The 27,692-nt window shown below is 46.5% G+C and overlaps 2 protein-coding genes and 1 long non-coding RNA gene across 3 annotated transcripts; 2 read left to right on the top strand and 1 right to left on the bottom strand.

Moving 5' to 3' along the window:
- The first annotated feature begins 860 nt into the window (after window positions 1–860).
- On the top strand, window positions 861–17,284 carry slc7a10b (solute carrier family 7 member 10b). Its single transcript, XM_046395066.1, has 11 exons — window positions 861–1,652; window positions 6,238–6,442; window positions 6,966–7,117; window positions 10,010–10,135; window positions 10,219–10,372; window positions 11,045–11,168; window positions 11,546–11,649; window positions 11,727–11,823; window positions 13,114–13,263; window positions 13,481–13,658; window positions 13,733–17,284. Exons 1-11 carry the CDS (start codon window positions 1,529–1,531, stop codon window positions 13,861–13,863), a joined length of 1,545 nt encoding a protein of 514 aa, XP_046251022.1. The 5' UTR covers window positions 861–1,528; the 3' UTR covers window positions 13,864–17,284.
- Window positions 17,285–19,910: 2,626 nt separating this feature from the next.
- On the top strand, window positions 19,911–27,607 carry dus2 (dihydrouridine synthase 2). Its single transcript, XM_046394982.1, has 16 exons — window positions 19,911–20,056; window positions 20,705–20,835; window positions 20,908–20,953; window positions 21,030–21,121; window positions 21,209–21,252; window positions 21,849–21,909; window positions 21,993–22,040; window positions 22,145–22,210; window positions 22,323–22,393; window positions 22,545–22,631; window positions 23,080–23,248; window positions 23,338–23,459; window positions 23,549–23,689; window positions 23,797–23,884; window positions 26,247–26,320; window positions 26,395–27,607. The coding sequence occupies exons 2-16, from the start codon at window positions 20,713–20,715 to the stop codon at window positions 26,633–26,635; spliced, it is 1,473 nt and encodes a 490-aa protein (XP_046250938.1). The 5' UTR covers window positions 19,911–20,056; window positions 20,705–20,712; the 3' UTR covers window positions 26,636–27,607.
- Window positions 22,494–23,083, bottom strand: LOC124062312. The gene is made up of 2 exons (XR_006843896.1): window positions 22,748–23,083; window positions 22,494–22,654 (listed from the first exon to the last, which is right to left on the bottom strand). It is a non-coding gene; the product is annotated as an uncharacterized LOC124062312 (long non-coding RNA).
- Window positions 27,608–27,692: the final 85 nt, after the last annotated feature.

Raw genomic sequence — 27,692 nt, forward strand, 5'->3', positions numbered from 1 at the left:
ACTTCTACTGGTGTGGAAGCTTTGAGCTGCTGCTGCTTGGCTTCCTGTTGAGCTGACTGTCTGAACTGAGCAGCCACCTCAGAGATGAAAACCTCTTTACAGTTGGGACACTGACTTCGGACATAAATTTTCCAGTATTCAGAGATGCAGGTTTTACAGAAGTTGTTTCCGCATGGTGTGGTGACTGGATCAGTGAACACATCTGGACAGATGGAGTACAGAATTTCCCTTCAGGGATAAATAAAGGAATTCTGATTCTGATTCAGAAACTGATCTTCAGTCAGCAGACAGCTGGCAGCAGACATGTCTTCACTCTGAGGACAAAAAGTGTGAAATAACAAACAATAAGTACGCATCTTTTGATGATCAAACAATGATTAGTGGAATATAAGGGGAGCCGTCCTGTGTTCTGTTGTTTCAGTTCCGCCAGCTGAGGCCCAGTGTGAAGCAGCACGGTGCGTTCAGGTGTCTTGGCCTCCAGAGGATCTCAGGCCAATCAGCTGTGCTGTCTCATGAAGGCGGTCAGCAGTAACACTGTGTGTAAATGGGCTGCAGTTACTGTACAATGTTCGTTTTATGCCTTTATTGGCACTAAAAGAAACAGACACGGTGGTCATTCAAAAGCATCTGAGCTAACTGTTCGTCTGGTGTTTTCTCTTAGTTGTGGTAAATGATAATAACAGATTTTTAACTACAGGAACAAAACATCTCTGAAAAAGTCATTAAATTAGCTTAAGCTAAAGTTAACTGACTGACTGTATTGTGTCCTCTTTAACTGACCGGAGATCAGCGTCTGTAGTTTGCTTTACAGTATTGTGATATGGTAAAACAGACGTAAGGTTAGATGATTTTGGCGCGGTTTGTATCTGTGCTGTCGGTTGGATTCAGCTTTTCTTCAGAAACAAACAGACTTCAGCCCTTCACCCTCACCTGCGAACAGGTGAAGCTGCTCCGCCTCTCAGCGTGAGCCAAGTTTCATTGCTCTGACCAGGAGAAAATCAATACGGGAGGGCACAGCAGTGCTGTTAAAATCACACAGTGCAACACCTGAAGCGGGCGGCACCGAGAAAATCCCGACAGTGTAAAAAACCGAAGAAAGACAGAAAACTGAAATGATTTTAACGTCTGTGTTTTACTTTCGAGGAGTGAGATGAGCTCGGAGTCGCTCTGAAGTCTGGACCTCATTTTACATCCGTTCATTTGATTTTAGAGCAGAACACAACAGCAGAATGAGTGCTTTTCTTAAATACTACACTTGATATAAATAGTATTATACTGTATTGTTTAGGATGTGATGAGTTCCACCACGACTCATCAGCTAGACGATTCCTCCCGGAGTCCCTGAACGCACCATGGTGAGTCCCGGGTGTTTAACATTCTGCCCTGGACAGCCGCAGGTTGTTGCGCAAGCGCAGCCCATTCAGTCTGCATGAATACGGAGTGAGAGGACAGGAGCTCTGGGAGCACTGGGAGCACTGGGACTGGGAGGACACAGTGGACTGGACAGACCGGACCCGGGCAGGCGGACATGGATGGACAGAACGTCAGCAGCGGCACCGTGACGGACGGCAGGAAGAAGAAGAAGAAAATCCCCGACAGGGTGACTCTGAAGAAGGAGATCGGGCTGCTGAGCGCCTGCACCATCATCATAGGTGAGGCAGGAAAACACGGGCTCAGCTCCCCATTTCAGCTTTAACACAGGCGCGTTTGTTCGCGTCAGAATCAAACTCCTAGACCGATCCGGAACATGTCGGGGCTCTGGTCTTCAGAAAACAGCGTCAGACTCCGTGTTCGTGTGCCTGTGTGCTCACTGCACGCTGAAACTTGGTGCCTGTGTGGCTGAAACAGGCTGGAGGTCAGGCAGAAGATCTCTGACTGCTGGAGCACAAGAAAGATGGATGGATGGATGGGTGATTGGGTGGATGGATGGATGGTTGATAGATGGATGGGTGATAGAAGGATGGACGGTTAATGGATGGATGGTTGGTTGATGGATGGGTGGATGGACGGTTAATTGGTGGATGGGTGATTGGGTGGATGGATGGATGGTTGATGGATGGATGGACGGTTGATGGATGGGTGGGTGGACGGTTGATGGATGGACAGGTGATTGGGTGGATGGATGGATGGTGGATGGATGGATGGGTGATAGAAGGATGGACGGTTAATGGATGGATGGTTGGTTGATGGATGGGTGGATGGTTGATGGATGGATGGATGGTGGATGGATGGATGGACGGTTGATGGATGGATGGACGGTTAATGGATGGACAGGTGATTGGGTGGATGGATGGACGGTTGATGGATGGATGGGCAGTTGATGGATGAGCGGTTGATGGATGGGTGGGTGGAGGGTTGATGGATGGACAGGTGATTGGGTGGATGGATGGATGGTGGATGGATGGATGGGCGGTTGATGGATGGATGGACGGTTAATGGATGGACAGGTGATTGGGTGGATGGATGGACGGTTGATGGATCGACAGGTGATTGGGAGGATGGATGGACGGTTGATGGATGGATGGACGGTTAATGGATGGATGGGCGGTTGATGGATGGATGGATGGTGGATGGATGGATGGACGGTTGATGGATGGATGGACGGTTAATGGATGGACAGGTGATTGGGTGGATGGATGGACGGTTGATGGATGGATGGGCAGTTGATGGATGAGCGGTTGATGGATGGGTGGGTGGAGGGTTGATGGATGGACAGGTGATTGGGTGGATGGATGGATGGTGGATGGATGGATGGGCGGTTGATGGATGGATGGACGGTTAATGGATGGACAGGTGATTGGGTGGATGGATGGACGGTTGATGGATCGACAGGTGATTGGGAGGATGGATGGACGGTTGATGGATGGATGGACGGTTAATGGATGGATGGGCGGTTGATGGATGGACGGTTGATGGATGGATGGACGGTTGATGGATGGATGGACGGTTGATGGATGGACAGGTGATTGGGTGGATGGATGGACGGTTAATGGATGGATGGGCGGTTAATGGATGGATGAGCGGTTAATGGATGGATGGACGGTTGATGGATGGACAGGTGATTGGGTGGATGGATGGATGGTGGATGGATGGATGGACGGTTGATGGATGGATGGACGGTTAATGGATGGACAGGTGATTGGGTGGATGGATGGACGGTTGATGGATGGACAGGTGATTGGGTGGATGGATGGGCGGTTGATGGATGGATGAGCGGTTGATGGATGGATGAGCGGTTGATGGATGGACGGTTGATGGATGGATGGACGGTTAATGGATGGATGGGCGGTTGATGGATGGACGGTTGATGGATGGATGGACGGTTGATGGATGGATGGACGGTTGATGGATGGACAGGTGATTGGGTGGATGGATGGACGGTTAATGGATGGATGGGCGGTTAATGGATGGATGAGCGGTTAATGGATGGATGGACGGTTGATGGATGGACAGGTGATTGGGTGGATGGATGGACGGTTGATGGATGGATGGACGGTTAATGGATGGACAGGTGATTGGGTGGATGGATGGACGGTTGATGGATGGACAGGTGATTGGGTGGATGGATGGGCGGTTAATGGATGGATGGGCGGTTGATGGATGGATGAGCGGTTGATGGATGGACGGTCAGCACCTGTGTGGATCCCCTGACTGCAGCCCCAAACTTCTGCTTAGTAAAACTGTAAGGAAGCGCGATGTGGACCTGCTCAGCCCGACTGCCTCGTTCTGCTGCACGCTGAATTGATGTGATGCCAAGCTCAAACACACACTTTCTGCTCTGAATTTGTGCCTGTTTGTCTTAAGAAACACATAAAATCCCACGTTAACTTCAGATGCGTATTGTATAAATAGTATAAATTCAGCTGCTGAGACATGTGAGACATGTTGTAGTTGAATTAGTTCATAGTTTTCTTTTTATTGCAGGCGGTCGGTCTGAGCAGGTCCACACCACGCTGATCTGTGGAGGTGGTGCAGACTGCACTTCCTAACAGGAGAAGCTGCTTGTCTGTGCTGTGTGAAGTGTTTGCTTTACTACTGAGTCTCTGGTGGAAAATGTCTGCCAAAGCAACTAAACTCCTTCAGAAAATTTCACAACATTCAGAACACAAAATCCTCACTTTTAGGCTTTTTACAGTTTTAGTAAACAAAAGTTTGGAGCTGCAGTCAGAGGACCCACACAGCTGCTGATGCACCCAATCACCCATCCATCCATCAACCGTCCATCCATCGACCATCCATCCACCCACCCTTCGACTGTCCATCCATCCATCTATCCATCCGTCGACTGTCCATCCATCCACCGACCGTCCATCCATCCACCCACCCATCGACTGTCCATCCATCCATCTAACCATCCACCGACCGTCCATCCACCCAGTTACCCAATCAACCATCGATCAACCGTCCATCCACCCATCCATCTGAACTGGGGAGAAGGTGTTCCAGAGCACTCAGAGCCCATAGTGGGAGCTGACACTGGGTCTCAGGGCTCCAAAGTCCAGCCAGCTTTAAGACCTTCTTACCTGAACTCGTTCTCTTGATGAAACAAGATCATTGCACGGTTCGTTTCATTTCACAGCTGCTCTGGAGCTGCTGACAGGAGGCCTGAATTCATTATTTAATACTGCAAATGATTTATGAGCTAAACGTTTGAGGGAACACTGAAATGACGACGCTCTCCTGCTCTCTCTGACTGTATCCATAACAAAAGTTCATATATGTGTAACAACACATCACCGGAAGGAACAAAGTCTGTCGTGGTCCTGTTGCTCCTCAGACCTACATTTAACGCAGACTCTTACCTAGAATCCTGGGCGTGATGCTTCTGCTGGCTCCTGGTTCCTGGCTTCAGAGAAGAACCACTTCAGGTTGAAGTGAAGATGGAGGAGTGAGGGCAAAACAAATGAGAGACTTGTGGTGCGTCTTGAAGTTGTCCTCGTACTGAGCCAGCTGACCTCCTGTCAGCTAACCACACATGAGTGGTGTGAAATAACTGAGTGATTAAATTGTGAACTCACTGTGAACTGTGGCAACACAAGGCTTCATGTGTGTGCTGTGGACGAATGGAAACTGTGTTGTTTCCTGTGTGATCATGCACTCGCCTCCTCGTTCTCACACTGCGTCCTACCTTGTGCTGATGGTCAGTCCATTAGCTCGCTGCCATCAGTGTTTGTGTGTGTGTGCGTGTGTGTAAGAGAGAGAGAGAGAGAGAGAGAGAGTTTGATGTATAAAAGCTGCTTAGACATCAGTCCATTCCAGATGTTTTGTGTTCCCTACTCTCAGAGCTGGAAGCTGCAGATGGGTGCAGGTCCTCCTGAACCGTTGAGCTGTGGTTCTCCTGAGCTCTGACCTGCGACCTCTTTGGTTCTCGGTGCAGTCTGTTGGCTAACTGAAGGTTACTGCAGAAGGTGGACTTTGGTGGTCCAGAACAAGAGAAAGGTGGTGTGTGCAGAATGCTGGAGCACCGTTGCATTCAGACAGCTGAGCCAACGAGAAGCTCTGAACCAGGCTCAGCATCTCAACTGGAACTGAAGCCAGCTGTTTGCCAGTGTCTTCTCTCTTTCCTGACGCTGTCAGGGAGCTGCAGGGGCAAATGGATGCAGAAGGTGCTTCGGTCGCTTGCCTCCTCTGCAGCCTGGAGAGGATAATCCATGTCTGCTTATGTAACGGCTGTCTGTGCCACTTGGCTGCCTTCTGCCGTGCTACTGGTAGAGCTGTAGTCTGAATGTGTCCGATCTGCTGGTACTCGACACTGCATACTGAGGCTGTGGGCCTGAGTGATGGCCTTTACCTCCTTCTCTGACTCACTGTGTTATGGAGCTCTTTGTGTCTGAATGGCCTCTGTATAAACTGAGGGAACAGTTTGAACTGTGGGTGCTGGAGTCGCCGCAGCAGCAGGAATGTTGGAGATGTTCAGGCTGATGATGTGAAAGCACGTGTGTGTCAACATGTTTCCCAAGTGTGTGAAACTTCACATCATAGGCTTGTGGTCCTTTTTTCTGTTTTCCATTACATTTTGTCTAGCTGATATTTACAAACGGAAGTCATCAAAGTCTTTGTTTTACAAATCACAAGTCCAAGCTTAGAACTCTGACAAGTCATCATGCGGACAAATTCAGTACCGAAGAGAGTGACAGTTAACAGTTATTCAGTGTAAATAAGATGTGTCATTTCTGAGCTTCCTGCTGGTTTTTTGTAGGCAGCCGAGTCCTCACAGCTTCTTCCTCATCTCATCAGGGAACATCATTGGCTCTGGGATCTTCATCTCTCCAAAGGGGGTCCTGGAGCACTCGGGCTCAGTGGGTTTGGCGCTTGTGGTTTGGCTACTGGGAGGCTGCATTGCTGCCTTGGGCTCCCTCTGCTACGCTGAGCTGGGCGTCACCATCCCCAAGTCTGGAGGGGACTACTCGTACGTCACAGAGATATTCGGCGGTCTGATGGGGTGAGCTTCTGTCGAACTCTTTGTTCTGTCACACTGATCCGTGGTTGGGTCAGTAAACCTGACTTTGCACTTGTGGCCCAATCAGGAGCAGAATTCAGCTGTCAATCGTGGTGTTTCAGCCCCTTTTCATAGCCTCAAGTAACGAATTAAAACCAAACTGATCAGAAAAATTAACATCAGCGTGATAAGGACGTTCTGATGTTAATATGAAGTCTGATTTGTTAAAAGTTTGCTTAAAACTACAGCACCACATTACAAACACAAACATGTTTGCTGTCATGCGTAATGTAATGGGCTGAATGTTAGCATGGCAACATTACAGCTTTTCACATTAACATGGAAAGCTTGTGCGTGGTAGACCTGGGATGGTTCAGGTTCTTCATCTCACAGAAAAAGCGTCTTAGGGCACCAAGTCACAGGCCTGAATCAGTCTTGTAAATCACTTTACATCTACTTTCACTTCCAGTGGCAATAAAATGAACGAGTGAACCTCTCTGTTACTGAACCTGTCTGTCTTTCCCAGGTTTCTCCTGCTGTGGAGCGCCGTCCTCATCATGTACCCGACCACGCTGGCTGTCATTGCCCTTACCTTCTCCAGCTACGTCCTGCAGCCCGTCTTCCCAAACTGTGTTCCTCCATACATGGCCACACGGATGCTGTCCACCACATGTCTCTGTAAGTAACTTTACAACCTGCGATCTCTGATGTTCATATGTTTAGCATCGTCCTGTGGGACAGGACAGTTAATGACGCCCCGTCAGGGGAGGCCCCGTCAAAGTACACAAAACTTCTTCTCTACCTCTGACCGACCTTGGAGGGATGATGTGCAGTTCACTGTATGTTGCTGCACAGCTGCATCATCCACGAAGGATGACTTGTTGTCGTGTGGTTTCTCTGTTGCTGCTGGTGGATCCTCATCAGCAAACTACAGGTTGTTCCTTTGCGCCAGAGGGGAAGTGGTTGCATGTAAACTCTGTATTATGTAACTCGTGGCTGGAGGCTTTTTAAAACCTTTTTTATGGCTGTAGTAAATAATGCACAGCATCCTTTTAGGTGAGGAGAGCAGGATAAGAAGAAGGGATGACGGATGAATACTGTGATAACTATGATCACTAGAAGATTAAGGAAGAATGATCCTGTAATTGAAGATATACAGAAAAATGAAAAAGGATCCGTTGTGAAACTGACCAAAAATGACAGTAAATCAGAAAGACAGAAAGACATTCATCATCAGACTGTAGGAATACAACATAATGATGAGATACTGGTGATACTGATGGGTAGTTTTGGGCATATGGATATGCCGGTTTACAGCTTGTATTTCGCAGCTCACAGTCTGGATGAACTGCGGAAGACGGAGATGCTGCATCTCCAAATCAGGAAAGAAAATGTCCTCCTGAGTATAGTATATATACGGTGTATCTATGTATTGTCAGAAGACAGACGTGTTTCCACCTGTCTCTTATGGCCTCATGATGAGGAGGAATGAAAAACCTGCTGTCTCTTCTTCACATTCACGTGTCAAAAGCTTTTTGAAAGAAACGAAGGTCAGTTAGCTGGCTGGACTGTCAGATTTTATCAGCTAGCCAAACAATGCTAATTATGAGTTTGTGTTGAATTGTTTTAAAGATAAGAAGAAGAAGGTCCCAATAGCATCCAGGACCTTCTCCCACACAGTCCTGTTCCAGTAATGAGGCTTTTTGTGATGTTACCTCTAATGCCACAAAGTAAGTAGCCCGACACTGAGATAATGAAATGTTTACACGGCGTTAGCAGGACTGCTGTAGATATTAAGATAATTAGCTGGACAAGCTAATGTTTGCAGCTTAGAGCAGATAGACACACACTGTTTAATCATTTCCTTTTGTTCTTTGTTTTTGGTTTTGGAAAGGCTGAAAGAAAATGTACCTGCTCCAAACTTCAGATGTCTTTAACTCAGCTCTTTATCTCGATCCAAACTGCTTTAGCACGGGGAGAAATCCGAAGGCGGCGCCGCCTGCCGTGTGTGGTCAGAGTTGCTTTGACAATCACAATTTGGGCGTTAATGAAAAGTAAATGACCTCAGAGAGGTGTGGAAGTAGCAGGTGGAGGACACCACCTTTGTTTGAGGTATACTGTCACCTTAACCAGTCAAATCGTTTGATTCTATTAGGTGAAAAACTTTAATAGAAGACAGAAACGATGGCTTTAACCTCAGCTAAACCTGAAGCGTCCCGCAGGGTCCCAGCAGCTTCTTCACTCCTCAGAAACTGAAATGTTCCCATCAAAAATGGATTGCATTAAAAAGAAATGAGGCCCGTCGACACAGGACGGGCCAGAGGATCTCAGTGCTGCACACTCCTGAGCTGACATTGCACCTGTCAGGCTGCCTAATTGCTTGCTGTGTTGCCTGAGAGTACCTGCACTGACGAGCATCAATCCACACAGCACCCTTTGTGTTATTGATGAGTAAATAAGGTCTGACCTGAAATCCTGTTGGTGAGGTGAAACGACATGTGATTCCTCCCCTCCGACGCCATCTTTCACACTTGTTTTTGGAGCTGGAAGCTGAAACGTGAGCTGTGCCCGGCCTCCTCGGGTCGGGATGGGGGGGGGCTATGCTCGCCACGTTTTGTTTGCTCTTCGCAACGGAAGTGGTTTGTTTTTTCGGGGCTGACAGCTCGTCTTTGTGTTGGAGAGTGGGGCCACCATGAGAAAGAGAGAGCAAAGCCGGTGACAGTGATGGACGAGGTGAAACAATCACGCCTGCCCTCACTTAACCGTTTCCCACATTCCTGCCTCCCATGGCAACTGGCTGCTGCCGCCCACCACCAGCACGAACACCAGCACCAGTTCCCCAGTGGGGCGACGGAGCCATATTGATATACTTAAAGGAGCACTCCACCAAATACACCTTTCAAAGTCAGTAACTTGTCATGGTTACAGAGTTTCTGTCATTTGGAAATGACTGGTTTGCCAGAAAAATCTGTTTTAAATGAAGGGTATGTAGTTTCTGCCATCAGGGGGCTTATGTGGGATCATGGCAAATGTTTTTATGTTCCTTCGTCACTTTCTGACTCGCCGAAGTTAAAGCAACAGGGGAAAAAATGAAATGCCATTTCTCTGATTTCTCTTGGTTTGAACGCTGACGGAAACATGTAGCATAATATACACAACAAAACATTTAACAGAGGTGTTGTCGTTTGTAGACATATCAGTGTGGAAATGCTACATAGTACATATTTAAATGTCTCTGGTCAGTAATGTCCAGTGAAGAAAATTCCCTGTTAAACACAGATAATATCAGACCAAGGCAGTCTGGTGTCCAGCCGCATTCAGGCTGCGGGCCACCAGCTCTACAGATAACTGAGCTAACGATAGCCGTAGCTACAGCCAAAAATGACCACGGCAGTCGAGATGTGTGAGCGAACAGTAGTTGGCGGTTACTCTGGTGATACGCTGCCTCCTGTATTTTTGGAGCTACGTTTGATTTTACAAGTTGCCCCCTTACACCTATGTTATTGAGTCTAGCAGCTGTGTGTGTGTCCTGCTTTTCCCTGTGATCCTGGCACTGTGTTTTCTGCTCAGTGCTGCTGACCTGGGTGAACTGCTCCAGCGTTCGTATGGCCACCAGGATCCAAGACATCTTCACGGTGGGGAAGCTGATGGCCCTCGGCCTCATCATTGTGGTCGGCCTGGTCCAGATCTGCAATGGTAACCCTCTCAGACTGTGGCCTGAGGCTTTACTTCTGCCCGAAGTAAAAGGGACAAACGCAAATGTCTGATTGATCTTCCAGGGAACTACGAGGCGCTGACTCCTCAGGTGGCCTTTTCCCTGGACAGGACGCCGTCAGTCGGTCAGATCGCTCTGGCCTTCCTGCAGGCCTCCTTCGCCTTCAGCGGCTGGAACTTTCTTAACTATGTCACGGAGGAAGTAGTTGAACCCAGGAGGTGAATATTTATGCTTCTCATCACTTTCTCAACATCACCAGTGCTGTCAAATTGCAAATGTTCTGCTTCTGTCTCTGCTTGTCTCTTTGCTCTGTTTGCTCAGATTGTTTGAGACATTTTGGAGGTTTATCAAGGCTAAATTGTCTAAGTCAAATCTTAAAAGAGTAGTTTTGGGGAATGTGATTATTTGCTTTCTGGTGGAGCAGTTAAGTCCTCAGAACCAAAGAACACCCTGACACACACAGTACTGCGTTTTATTGGGCAGATTACACCAACAGGACAACATCAAACTGTCCTGGTAATGCCCGTCATCACCTTCTGTCTGAAACTGAAACCTTTTTTGGTATTTCTGATATTACAAATTGCATGAAAATCAGAGTACAATTCAAACACCCTGTAGCTTCACTTTCGCAGAGGGAGGCTGACACGTCATCAGAGGCTCATCTGTAACCAGATTTGTCTGACCATATTTAGTGCAGGAAGCACGAAACACATTAGGAGACAGAAAAACAAAAACAGAGATTTCCATGTCATTTCTCCCCCCACACTGCTGTGCCTGGTGAAACAGCTCAGTGCAGATTTTTCATTAAGGTCAATAAAATTTCACACGCCTTTGATCAGCTTTCATTGCATGTTTGATTGGTTTTGACTGTATGATCTGTGCATGCTCAGGAATCTACCTCGTGCCATCTACATCTCCATCCCATTGGTGACCTTTGTGTACACGCTCACCAACATCGCCTACTTCTCCTCCATGTCGCCCGAGGAGCTGCTGTCGTCTAATGCCGTGGCTGTAGTGAGTAATGTGGCCAGCAGAGGCGCACAGCTTTGTCTTTTAGGCTTTCAGGTCAGCGGTGGACACCGATCAAAGGTCAAAGGTCAGAGCTGACAGATTTAGTCAACAGGCTGAGTGAGCAGCTGCAAGCAGGCAGCACAACAAGTTTTCCCTTAAATTACCACGAAAGCTTCAGAGGCTTGTGGAGACAGGGAGCTCTGTCTGAATCTAGTCCTCCAGCCTTACAGAACTAGCTCCAGACAGAGCTCCTTGTTTGTGACGTGCAGCGATGCATCAGGCAGAACCTTCTTCAGGTGAACCACAAGGTAGAGGAGGGCCACCTCATGTTCATCAGGGCCGAACTCACCACTGAGTCAGTCTGTCCGTGTGCTCTCCAGACATTTGGAGAGAAACTGCTGGGAATGTTCTCCGTCATCATGCCGATCTCCGTGGCTCTGTCCACCTTCGGAGGAATCAACGGCTACCTGTTCACCTCCTCCAGGTGAGACCCTCCGCTCTGCTGCTTTGTCCTCTCTGCTGCAGGGGTGCTGACGGGCTGTGTGCTGTCTCTGCCTGCAGGTTGTGCTTCTCCGGGGCCAGAGAGGGTCACCTGCCCAGCCTGCTGGCCATGATCCACTATAAGAACTGCACGCCCATCCCTGCCCTGCTGGTCTGCGTATGTACACCCTCAGCCAGATGTTGATTTTAATGGATGGAGCTGGAAACCTGCACTTGTTTTAGTGCTTTGGTTCTGTCTAGGAAACCTTTTAAAGACATTTCAGTCTAAATCTGAAAGTTTGCACGATCACAAAATTAGTTTTAACTTACATGTTTACACTTTTCACATGATGTGCTTGCATACAGAAGCCCAGAGGTAAGTGAGAAGAAAATGCTGCTGATCCATTTTTAATATTTTAAGTTTTTGTTTGTTTATGTTTTTTGTTGGTTTTTTTTATGAATGTTTTGTCAGGTGAATTATTGAATAGGGTGCAGTGGTTAGTGCTGTCGCCTTATAGCAAGAGGGTTCCAGGTTCGAATCCCAGTCTGGGCCCTTCTATGTGGAGTTTGCATGTTCTCCCTGTGCCTGCGTGGGTTTTCTCCGGGTTCTCCGGCTTCCTCCCACAATACCAAAAACATGCACATTAGGTTAATTAGCTACTCTAAATTGCCCCTAGGTGTGAGTGTGAGAGTGTGTGGTTGTTTGTCTTTGTGTGTTGGCCCTGCGATTGGCTGGCGACCAGTCCAGGGTGAACCCGCCTCTCGCCCGTAGTCAGCTGGGATAGGCTCCAGCTCCCCCGCGACCCTGATGGATAAGCGGCATAGAAAATGGATGGATGAATTATTGAATAATTTTTGTGTGTTCAAGTGTTGTTGTAATACTCATTTTGGCCACCAGAGACTAAAGTGCGCCACAGCCTCAGGTTCTTCATAAGACTAAATGCAGTCATGTTGTCTTTCAGCTTTTATGTCTCACTGTAAACACAACTGGAAAAGTGAAAATGGATCAGCAGAATTGGTTCCTCACTTTAATCTCTGAGCTTTAGTACTTTTGTATTTAAGCTGTCACACATATTCTCTGATCATGTCAACATTTGATTGTTTTTGTGTGTGTCCGGTGTCCATCTGAAGCTGTGATGACTGAGGATCACAGATGCTTCAGACTTGTATTGCTGAATTCAATATGCATCTAATCAAAGCTTCTTGTAATCTCTTGAACGAGACGAGTGGTTATTTTGGACGTTTTCAGTCACGTCTGATTGGCGGGAGACCCTGGTGCGGACCAGGAACAAGCTGGACTGATTATATTCTCATCAGCTTTGGGAGGAGAGACAGAGTCGAGCCCAGGAGGAGCAGGGAGTTGAAGAGAGCGACGTCTGGATCGTGACCCAGCAGATGTTAGCAAAACAACATTTGTGCCGTTTCTCTTTTTCTCCCTCACTTTGTCGTGTCCTGCTGCATTTTTCAGTGTGCTGCCACCATTGTTATACTCTGCATCGGAGAAACACACAACCTGATCAACTACGTCTCCTTCATCAACTATCTGTCGTACGGCGTCACCATCGCAGGCCTGCTGTTCTACCGCTGGAAGAAGCCCAACCTGTTCCGACCCATCAAGGTACAATACTAACCAATCACCCATATGTCAGTAACACTTGTAGTTAAGTAGTTGTAGTACTAAATAGTATAACATTATCAATGTAACAGTGTAACATTAGTCCTTTTATTTCATTGAAGATCAGAATACTTCCTCCACGTGCTTGTTAGCTCTCCAGCTAATGTAACAGCATGTGGTTCTGCGGCCATCATCCTGAATTACCACATGTGATCCTCAGGTGAACACGTTGGTTCCTGTGTGCTACCTGATGTTCTGGGCGCTGCTGCTGGGCTTCAGTCTTTACTCAGAGCCGGTGGTTTGTGGTGTCGGCTTAGTCATTATGCTCACCGGCGTCCCTGTCTACTTCCTGGGCGTCCACTGGAAAGAGAAACCAAAGTGCATCTACAGCTTCATTGGTGAGTTTGTGAGAGGAGGTGTGGCTACACGTTCGGACTCACAGCTGGTTTTTAACTCCTGTGTTCGCTTGCAGAGAGGGCGACGTATGTGGGCCAGAGGTTGTGTTTCGTGGTCTTCCCTCAGTTTGACCCCATCGAGGTCGCCAATCCAGCAGAATGGACTGACCCGTCTTCGGGCGGGAGCAGCTTGTCTGCCACTTCTTAAAAACTGTTTTCTGAATATCTGCAGGTCTTTGTTGTTTTTAAGCGTGCGTAAATGCAGACACTTTGTCCTGGAGCTTCCTGTCTCACCTCTGACTGGTTTCCCTGCAGTTGAGTGGAAACGCCTGTTCATCTGCACGGGCTGCTTGCACTTTTTTATTTTCTTCTACTAAGTCGTCTAGTCGTTTCATCAGCCTAATGCCACCATATCACACTGTGAGGACTTTTTACTCCCACGTTGGATCCATTTCTTTGTTTTTCTGTGATATGACAGGACTTGAACCAACTGACGGTCATTTCTTCTGAATGTTGCTGGCGTTTTTTTGTGCCTTCAGGCATTTTCACACCAAGTCCCAAACAGACCTTCATTCAGTTTTCTGAAAACATTCAGAAAAACATATTTCATATAGAGTGCAGAAAAAGAGCTTCACATTCTGCAGTTTGGTCCATTTTGTCTGGATTGAAGGGAAACGAAGAGAAGTAACCATGAAGTGACGCAGACTGACAGGTAACTCGTTGATTGGACAGTTCCATCGACTGTCAGCCTGCATCATCTGGACCAGATGAGCAAATAAGAAAGAAGTTTATGCAGCACTTTAATGCCTCTCGTGTGGGCTTATACTCTACTGTGTCACAAAGAGCTCACAAAGAAATAACTGATTATGATCCTCATTAGTGTTATTAGATTGCATATTGACTGCATGTTGTGAATAATGACTAACAGGTGAGGATTGAGGGTATTGACTTATGCAGATCAATTTTAAGATCATTTCCTGGTCAGACTTAATGACCAGCAGATGATTTCTTAGTAGTTTATCTTTTGAAATTGAACTAAAATCACATATGTGCAGTTCTAAAAGCCTGTGTTTGGTTCATTTGCGGTTTGTCAGACAAAGCGCTCCAGGGTTCGGTGGGAGCGACTTTGCAGCTTCCCTCCTTACCGTTTGTTGGCCATCTTGGCCAGTTCATTTTGTCCAACAACTGAGTGCAATTGCTGTGTTGTGCATACACCCAAATGAGCTGAACTTTGAGTGGGAAACTGCTCTGAACGAGCCATCAGTGAAAGCACCTTAACGTCTTTGGAAATGACTGAAACCCATCCTTGAACAAATGCTAGTGTGAGTCCGCGTCAGGATAGCAGGCATTCATGACCCCCAGAGGCTGAATCCTCACGGCTCTACTGATCCGCTGACTTTTCCTCTTGTGCCATGTGATGGATTGTGATGAAATGTGTCTCACACATTCATGTCCTCCTCAGGATGAACTGTAATAACTTTGGTGATCCTCTGACTTCTCATCTAGCGCCACCATCAGGTCAGAGTTTGTATGTGTCAGCTCCTGTGGTTTAAATATCTGCAGCACTGATGACGTTTGTGACATCTTTGGTGTCATTGGTGCACACACATTGGTGTGGACACATCAGACTTGGTGTGAAAAAGCCTCTGTTAAGGAAAATGTATAATCAGATGTTATTAACTGGTTCGCTGTATTAGGTTTTAATATATTTTGTGTGTGCCTCTCACTTTGCGTATTTGATTCTTTCAGAAGCATTTTGGTCTTCCATCAGTTGTCATCTCTGTGTTCCTCTCATGTAAAACCAGATGGCTCTGGACTCATTTTGCACAAACACTGAAACTGAAGGCAAGCTTGAGTTGTCTTATCTACTGTTCACGAAGTCTTCAGTTTATCTGCTGCTGCTCTCACGTCACTCTGGTTTGCTGACTCACGCTGTGATTCTAGTCAGATCTAGAAATACTTACTTATTCTCACAGCTAAGTGAGATTTTAAACTGCTGTTGTGGCAGCTATTTGGCCCTCGTTATCTATACTAAGCAATTTTAACGTGAGTTTTTGTTTTGATTGTGTGTGGTTACTTATATGACATAAAGATGGATGACGTGTCTCCACTTCCTCTCACTGTACAAAAGTGAAGCCAGCATATCTCAGGTATGAGTGCTGTCATCTTGCTCTGGTGATGTCATTTGGAGCCAGAGTCTGTGCAGTAGTGATCAGGAGGTGGAGTCACAGTATTGAATTCCTGAACACACACCTCTCTGAGCTGTACTGCAGCCAGCCACCAGGGGGTGTCCAGATGTTCTGACTTCACTTTGGTCTCATGTCATCCATCTTTATGCATAGTCAGTAGGTCTACCACTCGCATATCTTTCTGTTTATGTGGTCGGACAGCTGTGCTGTTATAAAATACTGATTTATCGAATGCTAAACAAGAATTATGTTTGCATCAGCTGGTTAGCATTCGTTTAGACTCTTAATCAAATCATTACTGTGTCGTAAGTGTGTAGTTGTTGGACACATAAAAACAGAAAGATGTGTCCATAACAGAGAGTCTGCTGTACAGTTCGTACAGTCACACAGATGTCCAAATGTCTCTGAGCTTGAAGTATAAAAATATTTGTAAAAACCAGATCTTCATTTCTGGTGCAATAGATCCCAACGTTATGGCTGAAGCAGTCTGTGCTGGTGGTCTTGAGTGCTTGCAGGCTAGCTGTGTATCCTCAAGCTGCATCCCAGTGCCAAAAAGCTAAGCCTTATAGTTTGCTGTTGTGAAGGTCAGGAAGTCAGCCGTTAACAGAAAGCTGAACAACAGGCCTCACCAGATGTCCTTCATGCAGTGAAATAGTAAACTTAAAGACAAAGAAAATTGTTCCATACTATTTGCAATTGATTACATTTTTGGCAGGTGCCAATTCTGGATTTTTTGAGTCAACTTTATTGATAATGTTTCCATGCTAGTGAGTTTGTATGCAGTTCAGCACTGGGATGCAGCTTCATTCATGCCCAAGTTTCTAAATGTTTTTGTCTTTTACTTCTTCATTTCACCTGCTTCTGCTTGATTACTGAGACCAGCTGAATGCATGTCTGTATTTTAACATTTTGTTTTAGTAATCTGCAGTCGATGCACTCCCATTCTGTGAAGGCTGTGTGTTTGTTGTCACTTGGGTTTGATTTTATGTTGAAACAGAAAGTGACTGCAGTCACAAACCTTCACGGTCACAGTCCCAGTTTAGCTTCTGGAGGAGATGCAGAAATTCACAGATCTGCCACCTTCCTTTCACTGGTATTCTTATTACTTTGTAACAGAAGTCTTTAACTGCGTTAAGTAGACACATCAATGTTCCTGTTTTCATAGGCCAGACGCCATTCATTCTGTTGAAAACTAAAAAGCTGAAGTTCAGGAGATGAGGAAGACCACAGGATGTGTAGCAGCTGGTATCTTCTTCACCTCTCACATGTTTTCTTGACATTCTTTGACACTGTAAATTATTTGTAAAGCATTGATGGCATCATTACACGGGATGTTAACCTGGAGGTGTTTTAGAGCACTTTTTGTAAAAATGAGTATATAACGATAGCTGCACAATAAATTCAAAACGAATTGGAACAGGACTCCTGCTTGACTTTCTGAGCCTTTCTGATGGGTAGAAGTAACACAATGAGTTTAATGTTCTAGACATCACTGTCAAGAATAGTCGGTGTCGCTGACGCAGAAATTTACTGAACCCCGATGCAGAGTCAAAAAGAAGCAGGCGAGGTGGAGGTCCAAAAACAATGGTCTTTTATTAAACAAAACTAAACTCAAATAACACACCTACTGTGGCAAAAACTCCTGGGCAAACATGGCAAGGTACAACAAAAGGTTCCTAGCTTGACATGGAAATAACGCAGATCCTGGCATGGCTTGGGGAAAAATGCAGACGCTCAGACAAAGGTGACTGGGAAGACAAGGACTAAATAGACAAGACAACGAGACACAGGTGACACACATCAGGAGGGAGAAAGTAATCAGGAAAACTAAAAGCAAAGCTACAAGAAAACAGGACACACAGGGGAAGTGACGCTTTTCAAAATAAAACAGGACATGACTAAAACCTTGAACATAATACATGGAAACACATGACAAGACAAACATGAAACATGGCACATGGACTGAAATCAAGAGACAAAGCATAACCAAAAACCACCAGGCATGACAATCACGATCTATAAAATTATTGAAAGCTGTTCTCCCCAAATTCCACAAATTCATCAACTTTCTGACCAGAGACTATAATATTCTGGACCAGGTCTACTGTAATATCCCAGGGGCATACAACGCTGTAGCAGCTCCTCACTTGGGCATGTCAGATCACATCTCTGTGGAGCTGATCCCTGCCTACAGACCTCTGATTTGCAGGACCAAACCCACCACCAGAAACATCCAGGTTTGGACTGAGGAGGCTTCCTCAGCCCTACAGGACTGCTTTGAGCACACAGACTGGGGAGTGTTCAAAGCAGACTGACCTGGAGGAATACACGTCAGCTGTGTTGTCCTATGTTCACTTCTGTACTGATGCTGTCCTACCCACAAAGACAATCACGGTTTTTCCTAATCAAAAACCATGGGTGGACGGCACAGTGTGGCCCCTGCTAAAAGCCCGGGATGCAGCCTATAGGTCAGGAGATAGGCTGGCTTACAGCAGGGCCCGGAAAGAACTGAAAAAGGGCATCCAGCTGGCTAAACACAGGCACAAGCAGCGCATTGAGGAGCACTTCAATGACAACGATCCACGTAACATGTGGAAAGGCATCAGGACCATTACGGACTATAAGCGTAACGACCAGCAGGTCAGCCATGTCCCGACCCTACCTGACACCTTAAACAGCTTCTTCGCATGCTTCGACTCAGCAGCAGAAGAACTGCACACCTTCCTCAGCCAGTGATCAACACCAACAAGGCTGCAGGTCCAGACAAGGTGTCAGGGCGCACACTGAAGTCATGTGCTGACCAACTGGCAGAAGTCTTTCTGAACATCTTCAACCTGTCCATGCAGCTGTCCACAGTCCCTGTGTGCCTGAAGTCCTCCATCATTGTGCCTGTGCCAAAGAAATCAACCATCACCTGCCTCAACGACTACCGACCTGAAAAAGGCCCAACAACAGCTCTTCTTTCTCAGGAAGTTGAAACGGACTGGACTGTCTACTCAGCTGCTCGTGAACTTTTACAGAGCCACAATCGAAAGCATCCCGTGTCTCAGTGTGACTGTGTGGTATGGCAGTTGCACAGCACAGGACAGGAAGGACTTAGCCCGGGTGGTGAGGACAGCACAGGGGATTGTGGGCTGCAGTCTACCAGATCTGGACCTGAGTCCAGAAAAAGGCCAGACTCATTGCCACAGACCCCACCCACCTGGGCAACGAACTGTTTGTACCGCTTCCATCAGGAAGGCAGCACAGGAACATTAAGACCAGCACCAACACACTCAGGGACAGCTTCTTCCCCAGAGCTGTTAAAGCAATAACCCCCCTGCAGTGAAACACTCACGTCCCACCCCCCTACAGGACCTCACACATGCGACCCCCCCCAAGCCACACACACACACACACACACACAATCAAACACACAGCATACCATAGACTGCACTTTATTTACTTTATTTTGTGTTTTATATTTTTTATATTTTTCTTAAGGGTTGTTGAAGCCCACTTGCTTCCCCGAGTAGGTTGATGTGAGAGAGTTAAAACAGAGTCATTGAAATAGCCTTAAAACAGAGTTATTTATTTTAGAAACAAAGATCTTTGGAGATCCCACCTCAGAACACAAGTCTGCTTCAGCCAAACGCCAAGTGGGATCTGAAGCACTCAAGGAAGTACATCATTATATATACCTTAAGATAACACTGGTTGTTAGTCTCAACACCTTTACACTCACACAAGAGGGGAGGGGTGGTGTATCAGTGTCTTCTCCTGTCGGTCAGGCTGACTTGAGATATGGTGTCCTTCTGCTACTATGCATGATACCTCTATCTCCCTCAGAGTGTGCAGTCCTGAGGCAAACAACCAGTTCTACATGATTATAACATTATTAATTATACCATTAATAATATAGCATAAAACATATAGCATAAAACAGAATAAGGCATGTTAAACATTTTTTTTTAATCCACAGGGTTCATTTTTAATTTTTATACGTGTGCATATTTAAGCCGAGAATCTGTACAAAATTTCATTATGCTTGCGTAATAACAATAAAGACTCTTGAATCTTGAATCTATAATATGCCGATCTACACATTGGCGATCTGTGACGGCATGATGACGTAGACGTCCAAACAGGAAGTTTAAACAGCACGTTTCGTCCGTTGCCCACATGACCACACGTTTCAGCTGCTGTCGTCAGTAATAAACAACGTAAATGCCGGTGAGTTTATTTCATCCAAACTTTTACAACGTATCGATAACCGCTTGCAGGAACCAAAGCGTCGCTGCCGGTTAATATTGACTAAAGTCTGCGTCCGTTGAGGGAGCAGCTAGATTGTTAGCATAGCGCTGATCGATTCATTCTGCCAAACTGCATTCAGAATAGTCTAAGTTTAACAGTTGCTTTCTTGTCGGTTGTGAGACAAACATGACAGACCATAAATTTAACCTTTTTGTCAGTCCTTATCATCCTGTTGGCATTTCGGCGTACTTTGGATGCGTTAATTATAATCGAACTTCAATAAAACTCATTTCTTTCAGTGTCTTAGCGCTGGACACTCGTAAAGTAGCTAGAAATGGTAGTGGTACCAAAAGCAAATATTATTCGTTATATGTGGGATATGGTGTTGTAGTCGTTTTCCCCGGTCAAAGAATATTTATGCACACTCGGGTCTTGAACTCAGGTGTCCGTTTTGTGTGCACTTCGGCTGGATCCCAAACCACATGAAGTCAGTTGGTTTTTGACGGGGGTTTGGCTTGATGGTTTGGTGCAGGAAAGCGAGCCGAAACGAACCAAGAACAGCTGACCGTTTTAAACTTTGTAGATAACGTGTCGGAATGACTGTTGTCTCCTCTGTGCTATGAACAGGATCCGCCATGATGGCAGCAAGCACGCTGAGCTTCAGAAACATCACCGCCCTGGCTCCGATGGTCCGGGTGGGGACGCTGCCCATGAGGCTGCTGGCTCTGGACTACGGAGCTGATGTGGTTTACTGCGAGGTGAGAAATATAAGTGAAACCGGTGTTTAAATCAGGGTGGAAGTGTTGTTAACGCTGTGCTGTGTGTTTCAGGAGCTGATCGACATCAAAATGGCCCAGTGTCGCAGGGTGATGAACGGTATGAGTGTCCTTCCACACACTGAGGTTTTTAACCTTCACATCATTTTAATTTTTTGAATGTGTGTCTTTGTCAGAGGTTCTGGAGACGGTGGATTTTGTTGCTCCAGATGACCGAGTGATGTTCAGGACCTGTGAGAGGGAGAAGGACAGAGTCGTCTTCCAGATGGTGAGACAGAAAACATCTGGACATCATTTTCTGTCAGTTTGCTGGAGATTCAGTGTCAGAGCTGCGAGTTTTCTCTTTTTCTTTCAGGGAACTGCTGACCCTGACAGAGCGCTGACTGTGGCCTGCCTTGTGTGAGTCCACAGCTACAAAATTCTAAAACTGTACAGTTTAAAAGATATGAAAATGGAAATATAATGAGAATGGTAATACACGTAAAGATGGACGACGCATCTGTACTTCCTCCCATTGTACAAAGATGTACCCAAAATCTCCCTGCTACGAGTGCTGCCATCTTGTTATGGTGATGTCACTTGGAGCCAGAGTCTGTGCAGTAGTGATCTGGATGTGGAGCTGCAGTGTTGAGTTCTCGCCCAGACACCCGTCTCAGCCAATCAGGAGCAGCCCTCAGCTGTCCATCGTGACTTTTCAGCCCCTTTTTATAGCATTAAATAACGAATTAAAACCAAACTGATCAGAAACATGAATACTTGAACAAACATCAGCGTGACAAGAATGACCTAAAATGACAGACACCATCTTTGGGAAAAATGTATTGATGTGTACTAGTTTTTAATTTGGTCGCCATGTCCCTAACATGGAGGGGGAGGAGCTTAACTTTCTTTATGTACAGTCAGTGGTTGAAATGCATTCAATAATCTGAAGTTATAGAACAGGAATGTTTTTGTATCCCATGATGCATTGTTTTTGAATCGTTGATGTCATTTAGGGAGAAGGATGTAGCTGCTATTGATGTGAATATGGGCTGTCCTAAAGAATACTCCACTAAGGTGAGTCAGTCAGTAACCCACCTGCTGCTCTGACCTCCGACTGACCTCCATCTGACCTTTGACTGACCTCTGGCCTCTTGCAGGGCGGGATGGGAGCTGCTCTCCTGTCACATCCTGACAAGATTGAGGCGGTGAGTGGAAGTCATCACTGCGTTTGTATTCCAAACTGTGTTGATCACGTTTAGACAAAGAAACAGCAGAGTTTTGATCATTTGATGGAAACTTTCATCTGTAGATCCTCAAGAAGCTGGTCGCAGGAGTTTCCATCCCAGTCACGTGTAAAATCCGAATCCTGCCTTCGGTAAGTCGGGAAACGTAGAAAAGTCAAAGTTAATGTGATCGGCTGGGAGAATAAACAGAGTTTGAATGAACGTAACGTCTGTAACTGGTTTCACGTTGTTCACTGGTGTCAGCTGGAGGAAACAGTCAGTCTGGCCCAGAGGATCGAGAAGACTGGCGTCGCTGCCATCGCTGTCCACGGCAGGTAAACTGGTTTAGTGTTGTTGTAAATAACTGACTGGCGGTTCTTCGTTCTGTCAAGCTGTCAGACATAAATATCTTGGTTTTGTTCTGCCTCTGTGGGCTGTCTGCTTCCTCCGTGATGTGCTTACCTGCAACATTTTGGTGCTGTTCAGGTTGAAGGAGGAGCGTCCCAGACATCCCGTCCACTGCGATTACATTCAGGCCGTCGCTCAGGCTGTTTCCATCCCAGTCATCGCCAAGTAAGCCTCAAAACCTCCAGATCCTGTTAAAGAATAAAGGTTCAACATGGCATCAAGTCAGCTTGCAGAGAAAACAGTCTGGGGAAGCTAATCCGTCACAATGAAGAATTTATCACCTTTTGTTTACTTGTAAAACAATCTTTCCTCCATCTGGTGCTCCAGTTTCAAGCAGGGACCGTTTGTAGAACTGGGCCAAACACAGAACCCTGTGGAACACCTTTTAGTTATTGGTGAAAACTCTGAGCGAGTGGTTTAATCAGACCAACCACGAGAACCTGAACAAAACCAGCAGTCCCTAAAATATGAAAAAGCAGGGAGTGACCGATCTATGATGCGTTCGATGACTGAACTAAAGCAGATTTCAGGAGTCATTTTCACACTGAAGTAAACAGAAACATGAATGTGTTTGTCAGTTCTTAAACCCGGTTGTGTCCCATCCATCCTGCAGCGGAGGCTCTCTGGATCTGGTGAAGACAAACGCAGACATCAAGGAGTTCAGGAAGGCGACGGCCGCCTCATCGGTCATGTTGGCTCGAGCTGCCATGTGGAATGCATCGGTGTTCAGCAGCCAGGGACCACTTCCTGTAGAGAAGGTCATGGAGGAGTATCTCAGATATGTGAGTTTGTGCGTGATTACATGTCTGTAAAATTAGGACCGAAAGCGGATGCGGACTGAATCTGTTCCTGCCTGTCTGGTGTTTCTCAGGCGATCCGGTACGACAACCACGCCTTCAATACAAAGTACTGTCTGTGTCAGATGCTGAGGGAAAAGGTGGAGTCTCCTCTGGGGAAGCAGGTGCAGGCGGCCCAGACCAACGCTGAGATCAGGTACTCCTGGTCATCTCTTTGGCAGAAGTGACAAGGTTTGGTCAGGTGAAGTCGGCGTGTGTGAGGTCACGTGATGTGCTGTGTTGCAGCGAGGCGTACGGTCTGCAGGAGTTCTTCCAGCAGACCCAGGAGCAGCTGCAGGCCAGGAGAGACGCCCTGCAGAGCAGCAACCAGCCTGACCGACCCGTGATGGACGGAGACGTCATCACTATGGCTGTCAAGTTTGAACGGTCAGTCCAACATTGTGACTTCTGATCATTGTGACTCGGTGAATATTTGTGAAGGTAAAACCCAGTTTTCTTTCCCTGAACGTGACACTTTTGATGTTTGGTTTCAGGAGAGAGTATCCACCTCAGATCACTCCAAAGATGTTTCTGCTGGAGTGGAGCCGCAAGGAGAAACTGGAGCAGCCGCTCTATGAGACGGTAAGAAGCTGCTGAAACTGAAACTTCAGCTCCGAGTCCTGAGTTTGTCCTTCACTGGAGCTGAGACCGGGACCAGCTCCGTTCTCCAGACTGACTGCACTGGTTGTTGATGGGAAAATAAATGACCTCAAAATCTAAGCTGACAACAAAAAGAGCCAAAAGTTGTCCAGGTTTTACTGTTGACTACGCAGCAGTTTCATCATGTGATGTCCTTTCTCACAGCTTTGATGACTAAAAAGAACTCATGAACTTATAATAACTCTTGATTTTAAATTCCTTAAGCTTTGAATTCGGCCTCTTGCAGAGGAGACACAAAGCCTTATCTGTCCCCTGAGCTCCGAGAACATAAGAGTTTTTACAGTCCGTCCTCCACATTAAACTGCTGAGTCACCGAGTCCATTGAAATTGCTAACAGGATTATCAGAATCAGAATTCCTTTATTTATCCCCGACGGGAAACAACAAGATAATACACAAGCATCCTCCAAACTGGCATAGCAATACAAATACACTAACAGTTTAAATGATGGAGGGAGGGATGGAGGGATGGAGGGAGGGATGGAGGGGGACTGGAGTTATGGAGGGAAGTGTGGAGTGGGATGAGAGCTGCAGCAGCACCAGGTCAGTTACTGCAGTTGAGTGGAAGACGTAGTGTGGGGGGGTTGGCTGGGGGGTAGAGAGGGGGTAAAGTGCTCATTCAGTAGCCTCACTGCCTGGGGGTACAGGCTGTGGCTCAGTCTGCTGGTCCTGGCCCAGATGGACCTGCATCTTCTCCCTGAGGGCAGCAGGTGAAACAGGTGATGTGCACGGTGTTGTGCACTCTCCTCAGACAGCGACTGATGTGGACAGAGGAGATCTCCGGAGCGCCGGTCTCCCCGGCGTTTTCACCACTCTGGAGCGCCTGCTGTTCAGCCTTAGTGCAGCTGGAGAACCACGCTAACGGTCCTGAGGTCAGCACGCTTCCTGCTGCACAGTGATGGAAGCTCACCAAAAGTTTCTGAGGAAAAGATGGGAGAGATGCTGCTTGGCCCTCCTATGGCTGAGGCAGTGTTGGTGCCCCACATCAGAATCAGAATCAGAATCAGAATTCCTTTATTAATCCCTGGAGGGAAATTCTTGAACACATCAGATCACATCCAGGAACTTAAGGATATTGAGCCTCTCTACCTCCTCATTCCAATGTAAAGTGGAGGTTGGGTGAGCTGTCCAGATTTACGAAAGTCCTCCATCATTCCTTTTGATTGTGCTCAGTACACCAAGCTGCCAGTTGTTCAGCCCCCTTCCTGTATGCAGTCTCATTGTAATGAGGCCAAGTACAGCTGTGCCATCAGCCCAGTTTGTTTGGAAAGATTGCGTTAACCTGACCAATAGTCAGTGTTGCGTATGTGTTCTTATGCTCCAGGTGTTGTAACAGTTTGTGGAGCACAATTGCAATGGCATCCTCTGTCGACCTATTCTGTCTCCAGTGTAGGTGCTATTGTCTTCTTAATGTGTCTTTACCAGTCTCTCTAAACATTTCACTGGTATGGACGTGAGTGCCACAGGCCTGTGGTCATTAAGTCATGTGACATTTGCCTGTTTTGGTACAGGAACAATTATGGCCGATTTGAAGCACGTTGGGATGCATGCAGTAGACGGCGACATGTTGTAGATGAAAGATGAAAGTGACATATTTTGTCATTGGAGGGAACTCACTCCAACGAAATTCGTGCTCTGCATTTAACCCACCCAAGTGACGTGCACACACACACAGCAAACCCGGGGCAGTGGGCGACCGCGTGCAGCGCCCGGGGAGCAGTGGGGGTTAGGTATGTGGTCCGGCTGCCTTCCTGGGGTTGATGTTTCGAAGAGTCTTGCTTCATGTGTGCTCAGTACTGGTGCGGTGCGGTGCGGTGCGGGCATAGAAGTAATTTAGTTCCTCAGCTAAGGTGGCACCGCTGTGGAGAGGAGTCTGTGTAGTCCCCGTGTAGTCTGCTTTAGCCCTCAGATCAGAATCAGAATTCTTTATTTGTCACATGTGGATGTGCATCCACAGTGAAATGAAAAAAACAACACTCCTTCTAACAACTGTGCAAAAATACAAGAGAATAGAATAAAATAAAAAATAAAGAATAAAGAATAAAAATATAAAATAAAGTAAAGTAAAGATAGAGATCCTGATTCCCTCCCCGGGTTAGCATAGTGTAATCCCAGTGTCCCGCCAGGTGCAACCAGGATCTTTGTTTCTGTTGTTGCTCCTTACCTGACAGACGCTGCTTCTCAAAGTCGGGGGCGCTTCCTTGGTAAGCGGGTCTTGGTCCGGTCCTGCAGAGGTATCGAGTGTGCGACACTGAAACGGTCCCTCCTTTGTGTTGTGTTTTCAGGTGCAGCGGTCTCAGGATCGAGCCTTCCAGTCCATCGTGACAGTGGCTGAGAAGAAATACAGATCTTCACTGTGGTCAGTGCACACAGAGACACACACACACACACACACACACACACACTCCTGTTAAATTATGTCTTGGTTTTCAGGGAGAAGTCAAAGAAATTTGCTGAACAAGCTGCGGCCATCGTCTGTCTGCGAGTTCTGGGGTTACCGGAGGGTCGTATCGGAGAGGAAGACTCCGGCCTCGTCTGCAAGAGGAAGAGGGATGTGAGGACGAGCGGCCCCACAGAGGAAGAGGGGAGCAAGAAACGCCATGTTGCACATATGCAACAGGAAACGGCTGCAGTGGCCAACGGTGACGCTCACAAAGGGGACGCGCCTCCATGACAGCTGGAGCGTTCACAGACAGTCCGAAACTTCACGGACAGACGCTCCTCTAACGACTGATGGACTCTGTGTGAACCACAAGAGCAAATCAAGTTTTGAAAAGCTGCTTCATTTTTTTTCCTGTCCACTAAACATGAACTGTAAATTGAATTGCTTTACTCTCAAACACAAACAGCAGCTGCTCAGCATGATTTTTTTAGAAGGTTTTTAGCCTTTTTTTACTTTCATTGCTTCAGTCAAAGCAGCAGGGGGCAGCACTGAAGTTTCATGTTAACCTTTTTTCACTTCAGAAAAATGAATATTAACTTTAACCTCAGTGCCTTACTGAATTTTTTTTTTTTTTGTATTGATGGGCCATCATTTACATCATTTAGTGTCTCTGAAGTATCTAAAGACAGCCGATGTTGGATTAAATAAGCTGAACTGGATTTATTGTAGCTGTATGGTGCCATGCGTTTTGTTTGGACTTTTATTATTTTATACAAATTCAGTAAAATGACCAAAACTTTTATCCTGCCAGCTGATGTTGACACATGAAGGAGTCACAGTGTTGCGTTTAGGTGACACGTTTCTTCATCACAATGAGCAAAGCGCATGTGCTGCAGAGTGGTCCTTAATTTAAAGTTGGTCTTTGGTTTGATGGTTTTTAATATCGTTTAAGTCTTGCATTGAGCCCGAGAGACACCCAGCTGCCGACGTCACCACGAGGCCGCCTAATGGTGCCTTCAGGGGCACTCCGAGAAACGAATCGCTGTCTGGCTGAGCGCAGAGAACAAAGCTTTACTGGAATGCTGTGTGACCACACCACAGCATTAAATATGAGAAGGATTCAGATTAGACCAGAATGAAAAGTAAACATTACATAAGGCTACACAACCAAATGTTTGTTTGTATCTTTAAAAGACAAGTACAAATGAACAGACGTTTCAAAAATAAGCAAGCTGACTGGTAAAATAAACTTGCAAAGGAAAAGTGAAGCGTGAGATTATTAAGGTAATGTACTGGCATAGGCACAGATAATTTTACTTCTTTGCTAAAAATTCATTACTGTGCCTTT

The sequence above is a fragment of the Scatophagus argus genome, chromosome 7 (assembly GCF_020382885.2).
Source record: "Scatophagus argus isolate fScaArg1 chromosome 7, fScaArg1.pri, whole genome shotgun sequence".
Classification (NCBI taxonomy): Eukaryota; Metazoa; Chordata; class Actinopteri; family Scatophagidae; genus Scatophagus; species Scatophagus argus.